At 46.5% G+C, this 18,415-nt stretch overlaps 1 protein-coding gene across 2 annotated transcripts in view; it reads right to left on the reverse strand.

The window, feature by feature from the left end:
* The window catches only part of Kdm4a (lysine demethylase 4A), a 50,295-nt gene extending 39,185 nt beyond the window's left edge, over positions 1-11,110 (reverse strand). The window contains exons 1-4 of one of the 2 annotated variants that reach the window (XM_028893146.2): positions 10,982-11,110; positions 8,647-8,823; positions 6,406-6,581; positions 571-685 (exon numbers count right to left, since the gene is read on the reverse strand). In XM_028893146.2, the coding sequence (XP_028748979.1) occupies positions 571-685; positions 6,406-6,581; positions 8,647-8,784 (429 nt within the window). In that variant the 5' untranslated portion in view covers positions 8,785-8,823; positions 10,982-11,110. Of the gene's footprint in view, positions 1-570; positions 686-6,405; positions 6,582-8,646; positions 8,824-10,694; positions 10,785-10,981 lie in introns of those variants that run through there. The other variant, XM_028893147.2, reaches the window with a different exon arrangement.
* Positions 11,111-18,415: the final 7,305 nt, after the last annotated feature.

An 18,415-nucleotide genomic window follows, 5' to 3' on the forward strand; every position in this document is an offset into this window, starting at 1 on the left:
GAAATCCAAATATGCTTCTCCCCTCTAATCCCCAGCCTTTCATTTGACTAGTCAGAGCCTCTTCCTGCAGAAACCACACTCTTCCCTCTCCCAAAGGCTCGCTCTCTGTGATCTACCCCACCCTTTCGAGAACTCATCATCTACCACCCACACACCAGGCACAAGCGTGAAAAGGACACCACAGCACCCACTTCACACGCCGCGTGGGAGACACGAGATCAGTCCCGTGCAGAGCTGCAACAGGAGGAGAGGACAGCAAATGGGGGAGAGCACTGGTGTGTCCAGCTGCCCATTCACCAGCCGGTAAGTACCTACTGTGTGCCAGGCAAAGTGCCTACTGTGTGCCAGGCAAAAACTGCAGGGTTCTCAGTGGTCTCACCTTTTCTTTCTTTTTTTTTTTTTTTAAATATTCATTTAAATTACATTGGTGTGAAGGTGTCAGATCCCCTGGAACTGGAGTTACAGACAGTTATGAGCTGCTATGTGGGTGCTGGGAATTGAACCCGGTCTTCTGGAAGAGCAACCAGTGCTCTTAACCCCTGAGCCATCTCCACAGTCCCGTGGTCTCACCTTTTCATAGAGAGTGCCATTCACATCTGCACCATAGATGGGAGGATTGAATGTGAGGTTTTTCCAGTATTTACGCTCAAGTTCTTCAAATTCACTGTATCGTGGAGTACAGTACCTTCCAAAAACAAAAGAAGGATGTTAGTCATTTACAGATGTGGCGGTTTGAGTGAGAATGGCCCCACAGACCCATGTTTGAATTCTTGGTCCCCAGCTGGTAGAACTGGGAAGGGTCAGGAAGTGTGGCCTTACTGGAGGTGCGTCCCTGAGGACAGCTTTAGAGCTTCCGAAGCCTCTGTCCATCCCCCAGGGTGCTCTCTGACCCCTCTTGCCACCTGAGGTGTGCGGTCCCAGCTGTCCCTGCCACCACACCTTTGCTCCGCCATCACCGACTCCACACAGACTCTCACACAGACACATAGTCTACAGCTCCAGCCCCTGTTCTTTGGGTTTTTTTGGTTTTTGGTTTTGTTTTTGTTGGTGCTGAGGAGGGAACCATAAGCCCCACATTAAGCTTTTTCTTTTAAAGTTGCCTTGGTCATGGTGTTCTATCACAGCAACAGAAAAGTAACTAATACAACGGAAGAGTAAGTTTATGCGGTATTAAGAACCATATAAGATCCAAGCCACTATTCCGGGGACAACCAAACATTTCAGAAGAACAGTACACAAGGCTGGTAATGCGGCTCAGTCGTAACCGTGTTTGCCTACCATGCACAAAGCTCTGATTCAAACCAGGCATGGAGGTACATGCCTGCAACCCTAAGAGCTCATGCAAAGAATCAGCATGAGACCATCCTCTGCCACGTGAGACACTGTCTCAAAAAACCACGAGGGCTGAAGAGCTGGCTCAGCAGTTTAGAACATGGACTGCTTGACTAATCCCAGCATTCTGGAGACAGAGGCAGGCAGATCTTTGAGTCTGAGCCAGCCTGGTCTACAGAGCAAGTTCCAGGACAGCCAAAGCTACACAAAGAAACCCTGTCTTGAAAACCCAGAAAAAACAAACCAACCAAGCAAACTCCTCTCCAGGGCTGGAGAGATAAGGGATTAAGAGCACCAGCTGCTCTACCTTTGGTTCCCCCGCACTCACATCACAACACCGTAACTCCAGCTCCAGGGATCTGATGCCCTCTTCTGGCCTCGGCTGGTACCTGGTATACAAGCAAACATGCAAACACACTTCCCCATAAAACGAAAAGTCTAAAACTTAAAATAGTCCTCCCTTTGACCCTCTCACTTTCAAGTTTTTCTTCACTTTTTTCTAATAGATCTGTACTGTTCTGCTTCATAAACAAACAAACAAGCAAACAATCTGGGCCTTCTAAGCCCTAATACAGTCCCATCTGCACACTCAGGAGATAAAACAGAATCACCATGTGAGTCAAAACCAGCCTGGGTTACAGTGAATTCCAGGCAGATCTAATCCACAGCATTTCCTTCTGGAGGCCATGGACAGGAGGAAGCCGGGAGAAGGTCGCAGGCACAGATGTGAACCCACTCTCCCTTAGGAAGGTGATACCCTCACCTCTCGGGAGAGGCTGTTGCACCCTGCAGATCACAGAGTGACGTGGGAGGACGGGCTTACAAACACAAAACCCAAAGACACAAATCGAGCCACACCCACACACCAACCCTCCAGGAGCAGAGCACAGGAGCCACGGGGCAGCACCCGTGTGTCTGCGCTAAAGGACGGGAACTGCTCCTAACAGCTCACTTGTCGCTGCTGCGTTCCCAGCATCCTCTCAGAATCCGACACTCAGCAGATAATCAAAGGGGCTGAAAAGAGTACTCGAGAAAAAATACTCAGCAACAACAGAAATAAGGGGCAAAAAAGCTTCTCATCTATTAGGGTGGAGGGTGGGAATGCAGCCCAGTGGTAAAAGCTTTCGTGGGGCCTTAACACACACAAAAATGCAGTTAAGTAAAATTTTTTTTAAAAAGAGCAAACTGGGGTGAGGGGGATAAACTGGGTAAGGTAACATAAAAATTACATGAAGGAGAAAAAACTGACACGTGCCGACAAGCAGAGATGACAGGCGCTGGAGAGATGGCTCAGCAATTAAGAGCACTGGCTGCTCTTCCAGAGGGCCCGGATTAGATTTCCAGCACCCACATGGTGGCTCACAACCATCTGTGATTCTAGTCCCGAGCATTCTGATGTCCTCTTCTGGCCTCCGTAGGCACCAGACATGCATGTGGTGCACACACACACATCAGGGAACACATCCGTACACACATGAAAGGTTTTTTGTTTTGTTTTGTTTGTTTGTTTGTTTAAAGAAAGATGACAGAGAGGAGCATGAAGCCTTGATGGGCAGGTAAGTGTGGCCCAGGGCACAGCTAGAGGAGCCATGAAGGATGGCTCAGACGTTCATCCCCAGCATGGCACACTTCTTCAACAGACCTCCGCCCTCCGCATGAATTCACTCACTAGCCAAAAAGCTGGCCAGTGATGTAGATGTTTTAAGATCTCAATTAGAACTTCGACAAGTAAAATGACACCTGGGGGGGGGGGGGACGGGATGCTGAGGTGCACTGAATGTGCCCAGGTGTGAAGACGGAAAACTCCAGACTTAAAACCGGGTTTGCTCAGTGGAGGTGCAGAGGCCAGGCGGGAATCAAGAGGTGCGGGCCAGCGAGACTGGGGGATGAAGGAAGAAAGAAGGGATCCCCCGCGGGCCAGCGGGGTTGAGGAGCGGAGTGGGAAGTGAGAAAAGCTTAAGAGCAATGATTGGGAGAGCAGAGTGCAAACAGAGCTCATCTCTGGGAGTGGGAGGGAGACTGAGAGCCGAATCTTAAAGATGGCCAATAAAAAGAATGCCTGCAATCAACAGTTGGCAAAGACACCGGCAAGAGAACACGGCCAGAGGAACCACGGAGGGCCGGCAACCGTAACCGGCTCGGCAATTATCCATCGCACTGGGGCGTGTCCAAGCGGCGGTGAGACAGCGCCGGCTGCCATGACAGACAGAGCAGGGACAAGCAGGGGCGACGGCAGATCCAGAAAAAGATCCTTGGGCCTCACCTCCTCTACAACTGTGCAATTTTCCAGAGTCAAAAACGCATCACACTGCTGGGCTGGAGCTGTACACTATGCGTCTGTGTGAGAGGCTCTGGGTTCCATCCTCAGCACCAACAAAAACAAAAAACAAAAAACAAAAAACCCCAAAGAACAGGGGCTGGAGAGATGGCTCAGCAGTTAAGAACACTGGCTGCTCTTCCAGGAGAGCTGGGTTCAACTGCCAGCATCCACCCGGCAGCTCACAACTATCTGTAACTCCAAGATCTGACATTCTCACACAGATTTACATGCAAGTAAAACACCAATGCACATAAAATAAACCTCCTGCAACTGGGGCAGAGAGATGGCTCAGCAGCTAAGAGCGCTCACTGAGATCTTGCTGAGGCCTTGAGTTCGGTTCCCGGCACCCACATTGGGTGGCCTCCAACTGCCTGATTCCCCAGTTCCAGAGGATGTGTCTGACACCCTATTTTGGGGGGTACCTACATGCATGCTAGTGTGGATACAGAAACACACAAACAAATAAAAATAAGATAATCTTTTTTTTTAGACTTGTGAGACACGTAGCCCTTGCTGGTCTGAACTTGCTATATAGACGAGTGTGACCTCAAACGCAGAGATCTGCCTGTGTCTGCCTCCCAATGGCATGATTAAAGGCGTGTGCCGCCATGCTGGTACAATAAAATAAATCACCAGGGTTTGGGTGTTTTGTTCGTTTGCTTGTTTGTTTTTTGCCTGTGGTTTTTTGAGATAAGCGTTTCTATGTGTAACAGCCCTGGCTATCCTGAACTCACTTTATATAAACCAGGCTGCCCTAAAACTCAGAGATCCACCTGCCTCTGCCTCCTAAGTGCTGGCATTAAAGGTGTGTACTATCATGCCCAGTTTAAATAAAATCTCTAAGAAAACAAAACAAAATTACTGGTACTGGAGAGACGGTTCAGTGGCTAAGAGGACTAGCTGCTCTTGCAGAGGACCTAGGGTCAATTCCCAGCACGCGCACAGTGCCTCACAACTATCTGTAACTCCAGTTCCGGAGAATCCAACATCCTCTCTGGCCTCCATTCTCACCAGACTGACACACATGTAGACAAACACCTACACACTACAATAACACAACATTAAAGCCCAAACTTACAGCTAGAGATGGGAAAACAGCAGGACTTTATAGAGATAAGAACAGGGCCAGCGAGATGCTTTAGCGGGTACAGTGACACCTCCAAGTTTGACGACATAAGTTTGGTCCCTGGGACCAATATGGGAGAAAGAGAGCAGTGTCTCCCACAGTGGTTTTTTGAGCTCCACACAAGTGCCATGGAATGCATGCTCACGTACTCCCACAATAAAAAAATAATTAATTTTTTTTAAAGAATATGGACATGGCGGGCGGTGGTGGCACACGCTTTTAGTCCAGGCAGATCTCTGTGAGTTCAAGGCCAGCCTGGGCTACAGAGAGAGATTCAGGACAGGCTCCAAAACTACACAGAGAAACCCTGTCTCAAAAAAACAAAAACAAACAAACAAACAAAAAACCAAATAAAAAAAAGAACATGGACAAGTTTAGCACCTGCAAGTAGAGGCAGAAGGATCAGGAGGTTATCCTCAGCTACAAGATAAACTAGAGGACAGCCTGGGATAGTACAAGACCTAGTCTCAAAAAACAAAATAAAATAATTAAATAAATAAAAGGTTTAAAGAGTAAAGAATGCAGAGCACCATGAGGAAATTCATCCATAAAAAGAGCAGAAAGGCAAAAAAAAAAAAAAAGAAGCTAGGAGGTGGTGGTGCATGCCTTTGATCCCAGTGCTCAGGAGACGGAGGCAGGTAGATCTTGAGTTCAAGGTCAGCCTGATCTACAGAGTCAGTTCCAGGAGAGCCAGGGCTACACAGAGAAACCCTGTCTCCAAAAACCAAAAAAAAAAAAAAAAAAAAAAAAAAAGAGCAGAAAGGGAAACTGATCCTTGAACCAAAGGGAGTGTTCTTCAGTAATAGTAATACAGCAGCATCCTTGGACAGCAGCTATGAAGAAGCAACCCTAGGGCCAGAGAGATGCATGCCTCAGTGGGCAAAAGTACTTTTTGAGATTCCCATAACCCGTGTAAAGGTAGAAGGAGACAACTGTCTCTTGAAAATTGTCCTCTGATCTCTGTACTCATGTGTGGTCCATAAAATAAAATAAAATAAAAACAGCCTGATGTGGTAGTGTCTGCCTAGGGCTTGGAGGTAGCGGCAGGAGAATCTCTTTGAGCCTGTTTTACATATCTAGTTCCAGGCTAGTTAGGGCTACACAGTGAGACACTATCTCAAAATTAAATAAAGTTACCAGGCAGTGGTGACGCACGCCTTTAATTCCACCTCTTGGAAGGCAGAGGCAGGTGGATCTTAGTGAGTTCAAGGAGGTCAGCCTGGTGTACAAAAAGTTCCAGGACAGCCCTGCGGTGGTGGTGCAAGCCTTTAGTTCCAGCACTCGGGAGGCAGAGCCAGGCAGATCTCTATGAATTGGAAGCCAGCCTGATCTACAGAGCGAGATCCAGGAAAGAAGCAAAGCTACACAGAGAAACCCTGTCTCAAAGAACCAAAAAAATATTAAATAAAGTTTTAAATATTTTTAAAGAAGCAATTCTAGGCCAAGATATTAAGACAGGGAAAAAAGTATTTCTACTTGCTAAGCCTAAAGCACATGCCTGTAACTGCTGCTCTCAGAGGATGAGGCCAGCCTAGGCTCACAGTAAAACGTGTCTCAAAAACAAAACAGAACAAAATGAAAATAAAAAATAAATAAATAAATTTAAAAGAAAGGTATTCCCACTCACTTATCACTGTTGGCGATCTTTCGGAATTCCCGGACAGTCATGGCTTTTTTCTGTATGTTGTACTGAGTGAAGAGTCCAGACTGACCAGTCACCAGCTGCTGGATGGGTGCTGGGATAACAAGATCATCGATGTCGTCATAGGACGTTCGTGGCTTCCACTCTTTGGGAGGAACGACCTACAGGGAACACAGAGATGGAGGCAGATGAGAACCCACAGAATCCAAGTGTGTGAGCCATCCAAACTAGCCATCCATTTGACCAGAAAGTAACTCTGACTTACCTATGTTCCTCCAAACCCAGGAAGTCACTGTCAAACTGAAACTGACCACCCTATCATCTAACTCAGTGATCTAAGCAAAATATTACTTGTAGACCTAGGCATCTTATCAGGTTGAAGAGCTGATTCTTGAACAGCCCAAAGCTCTTTAGCAAACAAAGCCACAGAAGCAGGTGTGCTGACCGGCCAATGCCCGTCAGCACAGTATGCCAGGCTGTCTTGGGTTTGAGACCTAGTCCACACTAAGCTAGTCTATGCTACCAGTAAGACCCTGTCTCCACCAAGAAAACAGTAATTAACATGACTTTTATGAAAGAAAATAATGGCTATGCATCATAAAAATCTTAATGGCTTTTATATAAAATCTAGTAAGTGTGTACACTTATTAACACGCACACACCCGCAGATGTGCTGAAAGCTACACTGTAGGCCATGCAGGTCCTAACTACTACTCGAACCTCGAAGGAACCATTTCCACTTGAGTCAAGCTTTCAGGAGCCTCAGAGAAGACACCAAGGTCCAAGACTAGTCCTCAGCATTGCCACTGAAGTCCTTGGTTTTTGTGCATACATTCTTTTCCCTACACCAGAAAGTAAGAGCTGGAAAACCCCTGAGGGGCTAGGTGTGGTGGCCCACGCCTTTAATCTCAGCATTTGGGAGGCAGAAGCCAATAGGTCTTTGAGTTCAAGGCCAGGCTGGTCTACAGAGTGAGTTCCAGGACAGCCAGGACTACACAGAGAAACCCTGTCTTGAAAAAACAAACAGCTGGGTAGTGGTGGTGCACGTCTTCAATGCCAGCACTCGAGAGGTAGATCTCTGTTCGAAAAGGCAGAGCCAGGCAGATCTCTGTGAGTTCGAAGCCAGCCTGGTCTACAGAGTGAGATCCAGGACGGACACCATAGCTACACAGAGAAACCCTGACTCAAAAAACCAAAATAAAAAAAAAAAAAAAAAAAAAAAAGAAAGAAAAGAAAAGAAAAAAAAAAAACAACAAATAAATAAAAAGGAAACCAGCCCAGAGGTATAAAGGATTCAACTGAATCTTCAATACCATGAAAAACAAAAAAAAACAAGAATTCAAACCTAGAACAGAATGTCTCCTCTGGGTTCTGGGTTCAGACTTTTGCCTCAGTTTCTGGAGGGTTCTTCCAAAAATGCAATCTCTTTACTGGGGGGGGGGGCGTGGACGGACGGACTCAGAAAACCTTGACTGACTGAATATATGAAGGGCTGGTTTGACTCGAGTGGATGGCCCTAATTTAGTGCATAGGGAGAAAAGAAGTACAAACCAGAAACCAATTCCAAACTACAAAGACCAGAATACTCATGGGTCTGGCCATAAGCCTCTCTCCCTTGAAGGAAGTCCCCATGGGAAAGCAAATTCTATCAAGTGCCCAATGAGAGAAGATAGGTGGCGTAATAATCGATGATAGGCAAAACCCTGCAAAGCACCCAGCCCCCAAAGAGGCCTGAAGCCGGAGGCCAGGCCTGGAAACACTGGCTGTGGACTTACCTTTCCTGCCCCATTACCTAATTGTGCACTGTGCACACTGATCTTAGCAAGGATTGGCTACACCCTAACTCTCAGTACAACTCAGTTCTGGTCTTCATTTAGGGGGGGAAAAAAATATATATGTGTGTATATATATATATATATGTGTGTATATATATATATGTGATATATATATATATATATATATATATATATATATATATATATATATCACACACACACACACACACACACACACACACATCACTGCCGCCCATTTCATCTTTAGGAACTCAGAAAACATGGACTGCAACAGGCTGTGTGAAAGGCTGATTTGACTGGGGGAGGGGAAGGGACATTGATTCAATGCACAGAGAGAAAATGAGTGCAAACCGGAAACTAATTCCCAATTACAAGATCAGAAATACTCTTGTAATGGCTGCCTAAGCAGGTTAGCTACCCTGCTCCTTACCTTGGCTAGGCCAGCCCGATGAGCTCCTTGGGATTCAATGTAGGCAATGTATCTGCTAAAGTTCCGGAACTCTTCCATGGTGGGGTAAAAGGTCATTATCCGAGCACTGGGGTTCAAAGTTTCCGATTCAGAAGCCATTTTTTCTTCTTTTTCAGGTTGATTTGTTTGGATAAAAATCTGAAATAGAGGGAACAAAATTAAACAAGGAATCCACCTCTAGGATAGTTATTTAAATTAAACTAGAAGCTTTACAACAGGCCTTTAAATTTCTGAAAAGTAACTTGGCTGCAGGTTATAAAGTTTCAGGGTTAATGGGCTGGAGAGATGGCTCAGGGGTTAACAGAACTGGCTGCTCTTCCAGAGGACCCAGGTTCAATTCCCAGCACCTACATGGCAGCTCACAATTGTCTGTAATTCCAGTTCCAGGAGATCTGATACCATCACCAATGTACATAAAATAAAATAAAATTATAAAAAATAATAAAAATAAAAAATAAAGTTTCAGGGTTAAAAAGTACTTTGATATTAACAGTATGCTCTGAGTTTAAAATACTACAGTTGGCTGGGTGTGACAGCACACACCTTTTAATCCTAGCACTCTCTGAGGCATCTCTGAGTTTGTGGTCTACAGAGTCCAGACAGCCAGGACTACACAGAGAAACAAAACAAAAACAACAACAACAACACACACACACACACACACACACACATAAAACAGTACAGTGAAATCGTTCTCTCTACATCAAAACAATTTCCACAGTACTCAATGAAATCAAGCTTGGCTCAACTGCACTGAAACCAGAATTCATGGAACAAAATTTAAACAGGCACTGAGTGGGCAATTCAGGACAAACTTCCTAACTGCAGAGAGAAAACACATATTTTTGGATGAGGACCTCAATCGAGTGGGCACACCCTACTCCCATTGTTGATAATACAACACATCACCACAACTGGAAAGACAACGCACACTAAAAGGAGCCAGTTTAGAAGCAAAACTAGTATGTCCCTTACTGGACTGCCTCATCCACAGCCCAAGAGTTCTGCTTCCCCAAAGCCACTGACACTCCTAAGGCTAATATAGGAGGAAACTGTCTACAACCTTCCAGCAACCTAGCAAGGGATTTCGGAGGCAGCATGGAGTAAAACCATCCAAGACAGGAGAAAAGTCAAACAAAGCCACGGTGACTCTAGTTAAGTGTTTTTCATGAACTTTGCATGACAGGCATACTGTTATCCCTGTTTTACATACGAGGAAATGTGCCCAGAGTCCCCTCCTAAGGCACCTTTCACCACCTTCTGCTACCTCAGCCCCAATACCTACCTGGACTACGTCCTTTAAGGACCCAGAAGCCTATGCAACCAGGGAGACTTTTCTAAAAGAAAAACTTGAAAATACCCTACTTTTGAAATTTACAAAAATATAACACAAATACCGGACTGGGGCCCTTCCCCTGGGCTTCAAAGGGGCCACAATGGAGCTTCATTCGCCTCTGGCCCTATTTATCTTTGTGTGCCCAAAACCCCGAACAATGCATGCCACAAAGTAGACACTCAGTAACTGCTGAATAACTCATTTTCTCTGCTCACTTCAGTAGATCCTCCCGTTTCTCTAACCCTAGGGTTCCCTCCCTGCAATATATTCCCTAGGGGAAATCTGGTCCGGGACACCTTCCCACTCGCAATTCAGCAACAAAGCAGAGTCCAGGACTCTAGAGCATCGGCTCCAGAGTGAAAACTCCGAATACTGATCCGGTCTCTGCCACTTTTTAACTACATGACCTTGGTCGTGTGAATAGGCTGGATGAGTCTCAGTTTCTCCACCTGCAAAATGGGGATCCCAAACCCCTGCCTTGCATGATCGATATGATTAATTCAGATGATGCAAGCGAAACCTAGACGCTAGGCCCGGTACTTAAGCACTCCATAAAGGCAGCTCTTGCAAACAGCGATCTGAAACTCCCACACTCTCCGCCCCCGCAGCCACCCCCGCAACATCCCTCCCAAAGCAGCCTGGGTTTCCCAGTGTCCCGAAGCTCAACACTTACACACTGCCCCTCCCGGCCCCACCGCCTAGCCCTGGGAGGCCCGGCCGCAGGAAGAAGAAAATAAGGCCCGGTGGGCCCGCCCCCCTCTCCCGACGTCCATTGGCCACTAGAGATTGGAAACAACCAATCACAGAACTCACTTTAGGAACTCCTTTCTCTATTGGTCAAGAGACATGTCGATCACTTAGCAGAGACAGACCCACCCCGCCACCCTCCCCCACCGGAGATCACAATCACGGTTGTGGCAGCATCAAACCCAAAGGGATCCAAAGCCCGATGGCTCTCACCTAAAGCCTAAAGCCCTAACAGGGCTCAGGCTCGAATCCCGCTGCCGCCACTCGCCGGTCCCACTGTCTTTCTTGAGGGCAAAAGACAAAGCTCCGCCTCCTTTAAAGTCGGACTCTGCGCAGCCTCAAAGAGCCCCATAGCCTACCAATCCGAGGGTGACTTTAAGCCCTCACCCAGCCAATGAGCGATCACTACAGCAGCTCAGCGTCTGGGACTTCGAGTCCGTTTAGCCTATGAGAGCCTGCTCGGGCTGTTGCCAGGAGAAAACGCTGAACCTCTCGGGACTGCGGCCACTGAGCATCAGAGCTGAATCCGGAGTTGGCCAATCAGAAGCTGACTCAGGCCTCCATAGCTAATCAGAGTGGAAAGAGGCGAGTACCCCGAAATGGGCCGGCCGCTTAAAAGGGGAAGGGCGAGCAGGTGGTTACCGGATGGTTCCAGCGAAAACGATAAGCCTGGTTTTTTTGTCTTTGGAGTAACCTCATTGCCTAAGCTGTAAAGGCGATGGAGGACCTCCGGGAAAGTTTCAAAAGTCAAGGAGTCCCGAGAACGTGACCAGCCTGTCCGGGTTTGTCCAGGACTCTGAGTTCTGAAAGTTCTGCGTTCTCAGAAGTCCCCACCAGCTGGCAAGGTGGAGCAGTTAGGGAGCTGCCCCAGGAGAAGGAGCCCTTGGGGGTCATTAGGACAGGACCTGAAGGATGATGTCCCTGGGGTTCTTAAAACGCAGTTCCCCTTGAGCAAGGATTTGGGGTTATTAGCAGCTCTTTGGGCGAAAAGGGTGATTCTAGGAATCCCTAGAGGCGCTTTAGGAGGGCGAAGGGGATCCCTAGAAGCCATTAGGAGCAGTTCCTGGGAGTCGTGGAATGCCTTAAAGAGTTCCCAGATTGTCAAGGACGATGAGGAAAGAGATGTTAACAGGACACCCTTATAGATCAAATAAGGATGAGAATCATAGAGGCATAAAACATGAACAGAATTTCCGCTAGCACTGGAAAGAATTGTATTGTGCCTGAACTGCTTTCAAAACCAACTTCTTGCCAGGCGGTGGTGGTGCACACCTTTAATCCCAGGGCTTGGAAGGCAAAAGCAGGTGGATCTTTGTGAGTTCGGGGCCAGCCTGGTCTACAGAGCGTGTTCCGTGACAGACAGGGCTACACAAAGAAACCCTGTCTGGGGGGCGGGGAGGAAGAAAAGGAGGGAGAGAGAGAAAAGAGGAGAGGAGGGGAGTGAAGGGGAGGAGAGGAGAAGACAAAAAAAAGGGAAGGAGGGAGGAAGAAAGGAAGGAAGGACGTCTCTGTCCAGAGAAAGGACTGAGAGAAGAACGGCACAAGCCTTATGATCTGAGGTCAACCGAGGAGGGAGAGAACCAACATCCACAAGTTCACAGGTTGCCCTCTGACTTTTGGGGATGTAGTGCCACAACCCCCACAAACACACACTCACTAAATAAATAATATTTTTTTTTAGAACAACTTCTCTGAGCTGGGCGGTGGTGGTGCAAAGCTACACAGAGAAACCCTGTCTCAAAAAAAAAAAAAAAAAAAATCCAGGCATGGATGAGAAGTTGAATTTTTTTTGTCTGTTTGTTTGTTTTTCTAGACAGGGTTTCTCTGTGTAGTTTTCGAGCGTGACCTAGAACTCGCTCTGTAGACCAGGCTAGCCTTGAACTCACAGAGATCCGCCTGGCTCTGCCTCCTGAGTGTTGGGATTAAAGGCGTGTGCCACCACTGCCCAGCCATGCCTGGATTTTCAGCGGGAAGAAATTCAGGAGAGTTGAGATGGCAAGAGTTTACCAATGTTAACTAAAAAAAATAACACATAGGCTGCTATAGGTCAATGAACTGGGCACGAATTTGGTGAAAAAGTTGTTTAAAAATAAAAAAGAATTTGAGGTCAGCCTGGAATAGTGAGTTTCAGGATGGACAGAGTTACATAATAAGACACTTTCTCCAGAGAGGAAGAGAGACACACAGACACAGATATCTCAGCATAGTGGGACAACCCTGCCCAACTCAGCATTTAAGCGTAGAGGCAGGAGGATCAGAGGTTCATAGCCTTGCATGGTGTGCTTGCCTTTAATCTCAGCACTCAGGAAGTAGAGACAGGGGGATCTCTGTGGGTCTACATAGGGAATTTTAGGACAGCCAGAGCTACATAAGGGAGATACCCTGTCACTATTTAAAAAAAAAAGAAAAAAGAAAAGAAAACCTCAAGGACATTCTTGGCTACATAGCAAATTCCAGGCCAACATGGGCTGTATCAGACTCTGTCTTGCCAGGCAGTGGTGGCACATGTCTTTCATCCCAGCACTCAGGAAGCCCAGGCAGGTGGATCTCTGTGAGTTTGAGGCCAGCCTGGTCTATGGAGTGAGTTCCAAGACAGCCAGGGCTACACAGAGAAACCCTGTCTCAAAAAACAAAACAAAACAAAAAAGACTGTTTTAAAGAAGAAGAAGGAGGAGAAAGGAGACAGTAACTATCCCAAATACTTTAATTGAGTCTAAATTTTTTCTAATTTTTAAAATTATATTTATTAGGTTAGACTTGGTAGCACGTGCTTTTAATCCCAGCACTCAGGAGTCAGAGGCAGGTGAATCTCTGTGACTTCAAAGCAAGCTCCAGGTCAGCCAGGGTTAACTGTGAGACTCTCTCTTCAAAATAATATGTTGATTTACTGGTTGGAGGGCAGTACGTATTCATGCGGAAGTTAGAGGAGGACTTGCAGAAATCGGTGGCCTCCTCCTACCACGAGTCCTGGGCATTGAACCTGCTTGTCCATCCTGGCAGCAACCACCCTTACCAGCTAAGCCATCTGGCTAGCTCTTTTGTTGTTGTTGTTGTTATTTTTTTAGGCTAGCCTTGAATGCTTGAATATAAGATTCTCCTGCCCCTCCTGCCTGGGGTTGGAGAGGTGGTTCAGTGGTTAGGAGCAGGAACTTCTTTCTCTAGCAGATAGACCCAAGAGCTCAGTTCCCAGCACCTCAGTCTAGTGGCTCACAACTGCCTCTAATTCCAGATTGATGGGGCTATAGCTTCCCCTGGCAACGGCACTCATTCATACATACACACACATGCACACGCACACGCACACACACATGTACATAATTTAAAATGATACATTTTAAAAATATAGCTACAAGCCGGGCGGCGGCGGCGGCGGCGGCGGCGGCGGCGGCGCAGGCGGCGCACGCCTTTAATCCCAGTACTCGGGAGGCAGAGCCAGGCGGATCTCTGTGAGTTCGAGGCCAGCCTGGACTACCAAGTGAGTTCCAGGAAAGGCGCAAAACTACACAGAGAAACCCTGTCTCGAAAAAACCAAAAAAATAAAAAATAAAAATATAGCTACCAAAATACCTGATCTAATTTTGGAGCATGTCTACCCCTTCACTAAGAGCCTCCATCATTTCCAGTGCCTGTTTGCAGCTGATCTGAGCTCCCACCGCAGCCGAGGGAGCCAGACTCTGTGCAGGATTGCCTCTTCTGGTTGTTTCCTGTAAATAGAGCCATACAGTGTTGGGTTGGTCCTTTGTGTCTGGCTTCTTTTACTGAGCATAATGTCTTTTGGAGAGTCACCCATGCTGCACTTGCATCCGTGTTTCCTTCCTTTCTGCTGCTGACTAGCATCCCATTGTGGTTTTGATTGACATCTGGATTGTCTCCACTTTGGGGCTGTTATGAATAGGGCTGCTATGAACATTTATGCACAAGCCTTTGTGTGAATGTCTGTTTGCATTTCTCTTGGGTAGATAACTAGGGTGGAATAATTGCTGGGTTGTATAGGAAATTTGTGTTTATCTTTTTAAGAAACTGCAAAAACTGTTTTCAAAAATGTTCATTCCCATTAACAATATATGAGGATTCCCATTTCTGCACACCCTTGCCAACATTTGATATTGTTTGTCTTTCTGATTATAACCATTCTAGTAGGCTTGAAGTAGTATCATGTTGTGGTCATCATTTGTATTTTCCTGATTACTAATGAAGTAGAGTGTCTTTTATGTGCCTATTAGCTGTGTTCATATATACATGGGGGCATTATTCAGATCTTTTGTCTGATTTTGAATTGGGTTGTTGGAATTGTTATTATTGAGTTGTAAGAGTTCTTTGTATATTCTAGATTCAAATTCTTTACCAGATGTAGACTTTATAAATATTGTCTCTGATTCTGTAGCTTGTCTTTTTCATCTTCTTTATGATGTCTCTTGAAGCATGTGACTTTGGGATATTGATGAGGTTTCAGTTTATTAATTTATTTTAGGAATTATGCTTTGACATTAACAAGGACTTGGTTCTGATTTGCATTTGAAATCCATCCAAGAAGGGAGCATTTCCCTTGACCTCTACTGCACCCTGGTTCCAGCCATCTATAGCCTGAACAGGCTAACTACCATAGCATCCTAAATGTCTTCTTCTGCCCTGGCCCCTTGCAGTCTGAGTGATTATTTCCTAGAAGCCAGATCCTGTTTCTCCTCTTCAAGCCATCAAAAGACATCCCAGATCCGTTTGGAGAAAAGCCAAGTCCTTTAAGGAGACTAGGACAACCCCTTCCCCCCAGTATATCCTCCCCAGCTGTCTCCTCCAGTTCTCTGTTCCCTGGTGTGTGGCCTGCTCCCTCAGCTCCTTGAGGAAATGTCAGTGAAGTAAGTCCTCCTTGGCCACCACTAAATGCTTGCTCTCTTTTCTACTTTAGTCCTGACCTATTGGAGAGACTGAAGCAGAAGGATCACAAGTTCAAGATCGTTGGCTGCAGTGATTTTAGGGCCAACCTGGGTGACTCGGTGACTTAGTGGGACCCTATAGCAAAATTAAAAAGTGATGGGGAGGGGCGCTTAGCCGTTCAGAGCACACACACACATGGAAGAAAACACTCATATCCGTAAAATAAAATAATTTTTTAAGCGAATTGGTGGCAAGATGGGCCAGCAGGTATCAGTGGTTGTTGCCGTCTAAAGATCTGAGTCAATTACTGGGACTAAGATGGGAGAAGGAAAGAACCAATTTCTGCAAGTTGTCCTCTGGCCAAGGAGGACTTACTTCACTGACATTTCCTCAAGGAGCTGAAGGAGCAGGCCACACACCAGGGAACAGAGAACTGGAGGAGACAGCTGGGGAGGATATACTGGGGGGGGGGAGGGGTTGTCCTAGTCTCCTTAAAGGACTTGGCTTTTCTCCAAAAGGATCTGGGATGTCTTTTGATGGCTTGAAGAGGAGAAACATGCACAGTGGCATGCACGCACTCACATAAGAACACATAATAAATAAATAAATGTTATTTTAGCATACCTTTAAGTCCAGCCAACATTTGGGAGACTTAGGAGGCAGAGGCAAGCAGAGCTCTGTGAATTCCAAGCTAGCCAGGGCTACATAGTGAGACCTTGTCTAAAAGAGAGGGAGAGGGGCACATGGTGATACGTGCCTTTTAATCCCAGCACTTGGGAGGTAAAGGCTGGCAGATGGAGGCCAACCTGCTCTACATATCCAGTTCTGGGGAGTACTATATAGTGAGACACTGTCTCAATCATTACTTAATTAAATAACTAAAAGTTAAGAAGTGAATACTGTCTGAGCAGTGGTGGTGCTCGCCTTTAATCCCAGCACTCGGGAGGCAGAGGCAGGTGAATCTCTGTGAGTTCGAGGCCAGCCTGGCCTACAGAGTGATAGGCTCCAAAAGCTGCACAGAGAAACCCTGTCTGGAAAAAGAAAAAAAGAAGTGAATACTGACTGAAGGAAACACACGCAGAGACCCACTGCCAAACATTAGGCGGAGCTCGGGGGATCCTGCAGAAGACAGAGAGGAGGGAGGGTTGTAGGAGCCAGAGGGGTCAAGGACACCACAAGAAAACCCACAGAATTGGGGGCTGAAGAGATGGCTCAGGGGTTAAGAGGGGTTGCTCTTCCAGAGGTCCTGAGTTCAGTTCCCAGCAACCACATGATGGCTCACAACCATCTGTAATGAGATCTGGTGCCTGTGCCTTCTTTTGGTGTACTGGCATACTATATACGTGGCAAATAAATAAATCTTTAAAAAAAGAAAGAGAGAAAGAAAGAAAGGAAAAGAAAAGAAAAGAAAAGGAAAGAAAAGAAAAGAAAAGAAAAGAAAAGAAAAGAAAAGAAAAGAAAAGAAAGAAAAATAAAACCCACAGAATCAACTAACCTGGCCTCATAGGGGCTCACAGAGACTGAACCAACAACCAGGGCAGCTACATGGGACTGACCTAGAGCCTCTGCGTATATGTTACAGGTGTGTAGCTAGGTCTTCTTGTGGGACTCCTAACAATGGGAGCAGGGACTGTCTCTGACTCTGTTACCTACCTTTGGGACCCTTTTCCTCATACTGGGTTGCCTAGTTCAGCCTTCATAAGAGGGGAGGTGCCCAGCCTTACTGCAACTTGATACACCATGTTTGGTTGATATCCGTGAGAGGCCTGCCCTTTTCTGGAGAGAAATGGAGGAAGAGTGGGGTGGTGGTGCAGAGAGGAGGTGGGGGGGAAGGACTGGGAGGAGAGGAAGGAGGGGAAACGGCGGTATGTAAATTTTAAAAAAAGAGAAAAAATTGAATGCTGGGTGTGGTAGCACGACCTTTAATCCCAGCACTCAGGAGGCAGAGCCAGGCAGATCTCTATGAATTGGAAGCCAGCCTGATCTACAGAGCAAGATCCAGGACAGGCACCAAAACTACACAGAGAAACCTTGTCTAGAAAAACAAAAACAACAACAACAACAAAAAAAAAAAAACCCCAAAACAAAAAAACCTATCGAGTGAAGGAATGCTATGCTTTCTTTTTGCCTGCATAATGAACTGCAGATTTGGAAGTCAGCATTATTACTCAATACCCGCATTGTGTAACTGAGGGATTGTGGATGTCCTAATGACTTTGGCCTTGAGTCTGGTTCAGTCACACCTAACCCTTGCCTGTGGTGTTAGCTGCTGAAGTAAACCCTTTTTTGAGGAACTGTTAGAGGCTCAGGACACAAGAATCATAAGCACCAGGAACTCTGATACAGCCTCACCTGTTCAGCCAGTTCCCTGGGCCAGGGAGCTTCGGCAGTCAGCCCAGTCACCTAAATGAGGGGAGAAGCTGCCCTGAACTTCACCTTTCGGATGAGGGCTGGTGTTGGAGGCTGGCAGAGAAGAGCAGCTTGTCCTTGAGAAGTGGACTTGACAGGTGGATATGAGTCTTTCCTTTAACTTATTTTTATTATATGTGCATTGGTGTTTTGCCATGGGTGTTGGGTCCCCTAGAACTGGAGTTAACAGACAGCTGTGAGCTGCCATGTGAGTGCTGGGAATTGAACCCGGGTCCTCCAGGAGAGCTGAGTGCTCTTAACCACTGAGCCATCTCTCCAGTCCGTGAGTCCTTTCTTAACTGTGGGAGCTGGGAAGTCATTCTGGGAGCTGAGGAAGGTGTGTGCTCACTGTGGGAGCTGGGAGAC

The sequence above is a fragment of the Peromyscus leucopus genome, chromosome 2, assembly GCF_004664715.2.
Source record: "Peromyscus leucopus breed LL Stock chromosome 2, UCI_PerLeu_2.1, whole genome shotgun sequence".
In the NCBI taxonomy this organism is placed as follows: Eukaryota; Metazoa; Chordata; class Mammalia; order Rodentia; family Cricetidae; genus Peromyscus; species Peromyscus leucopus.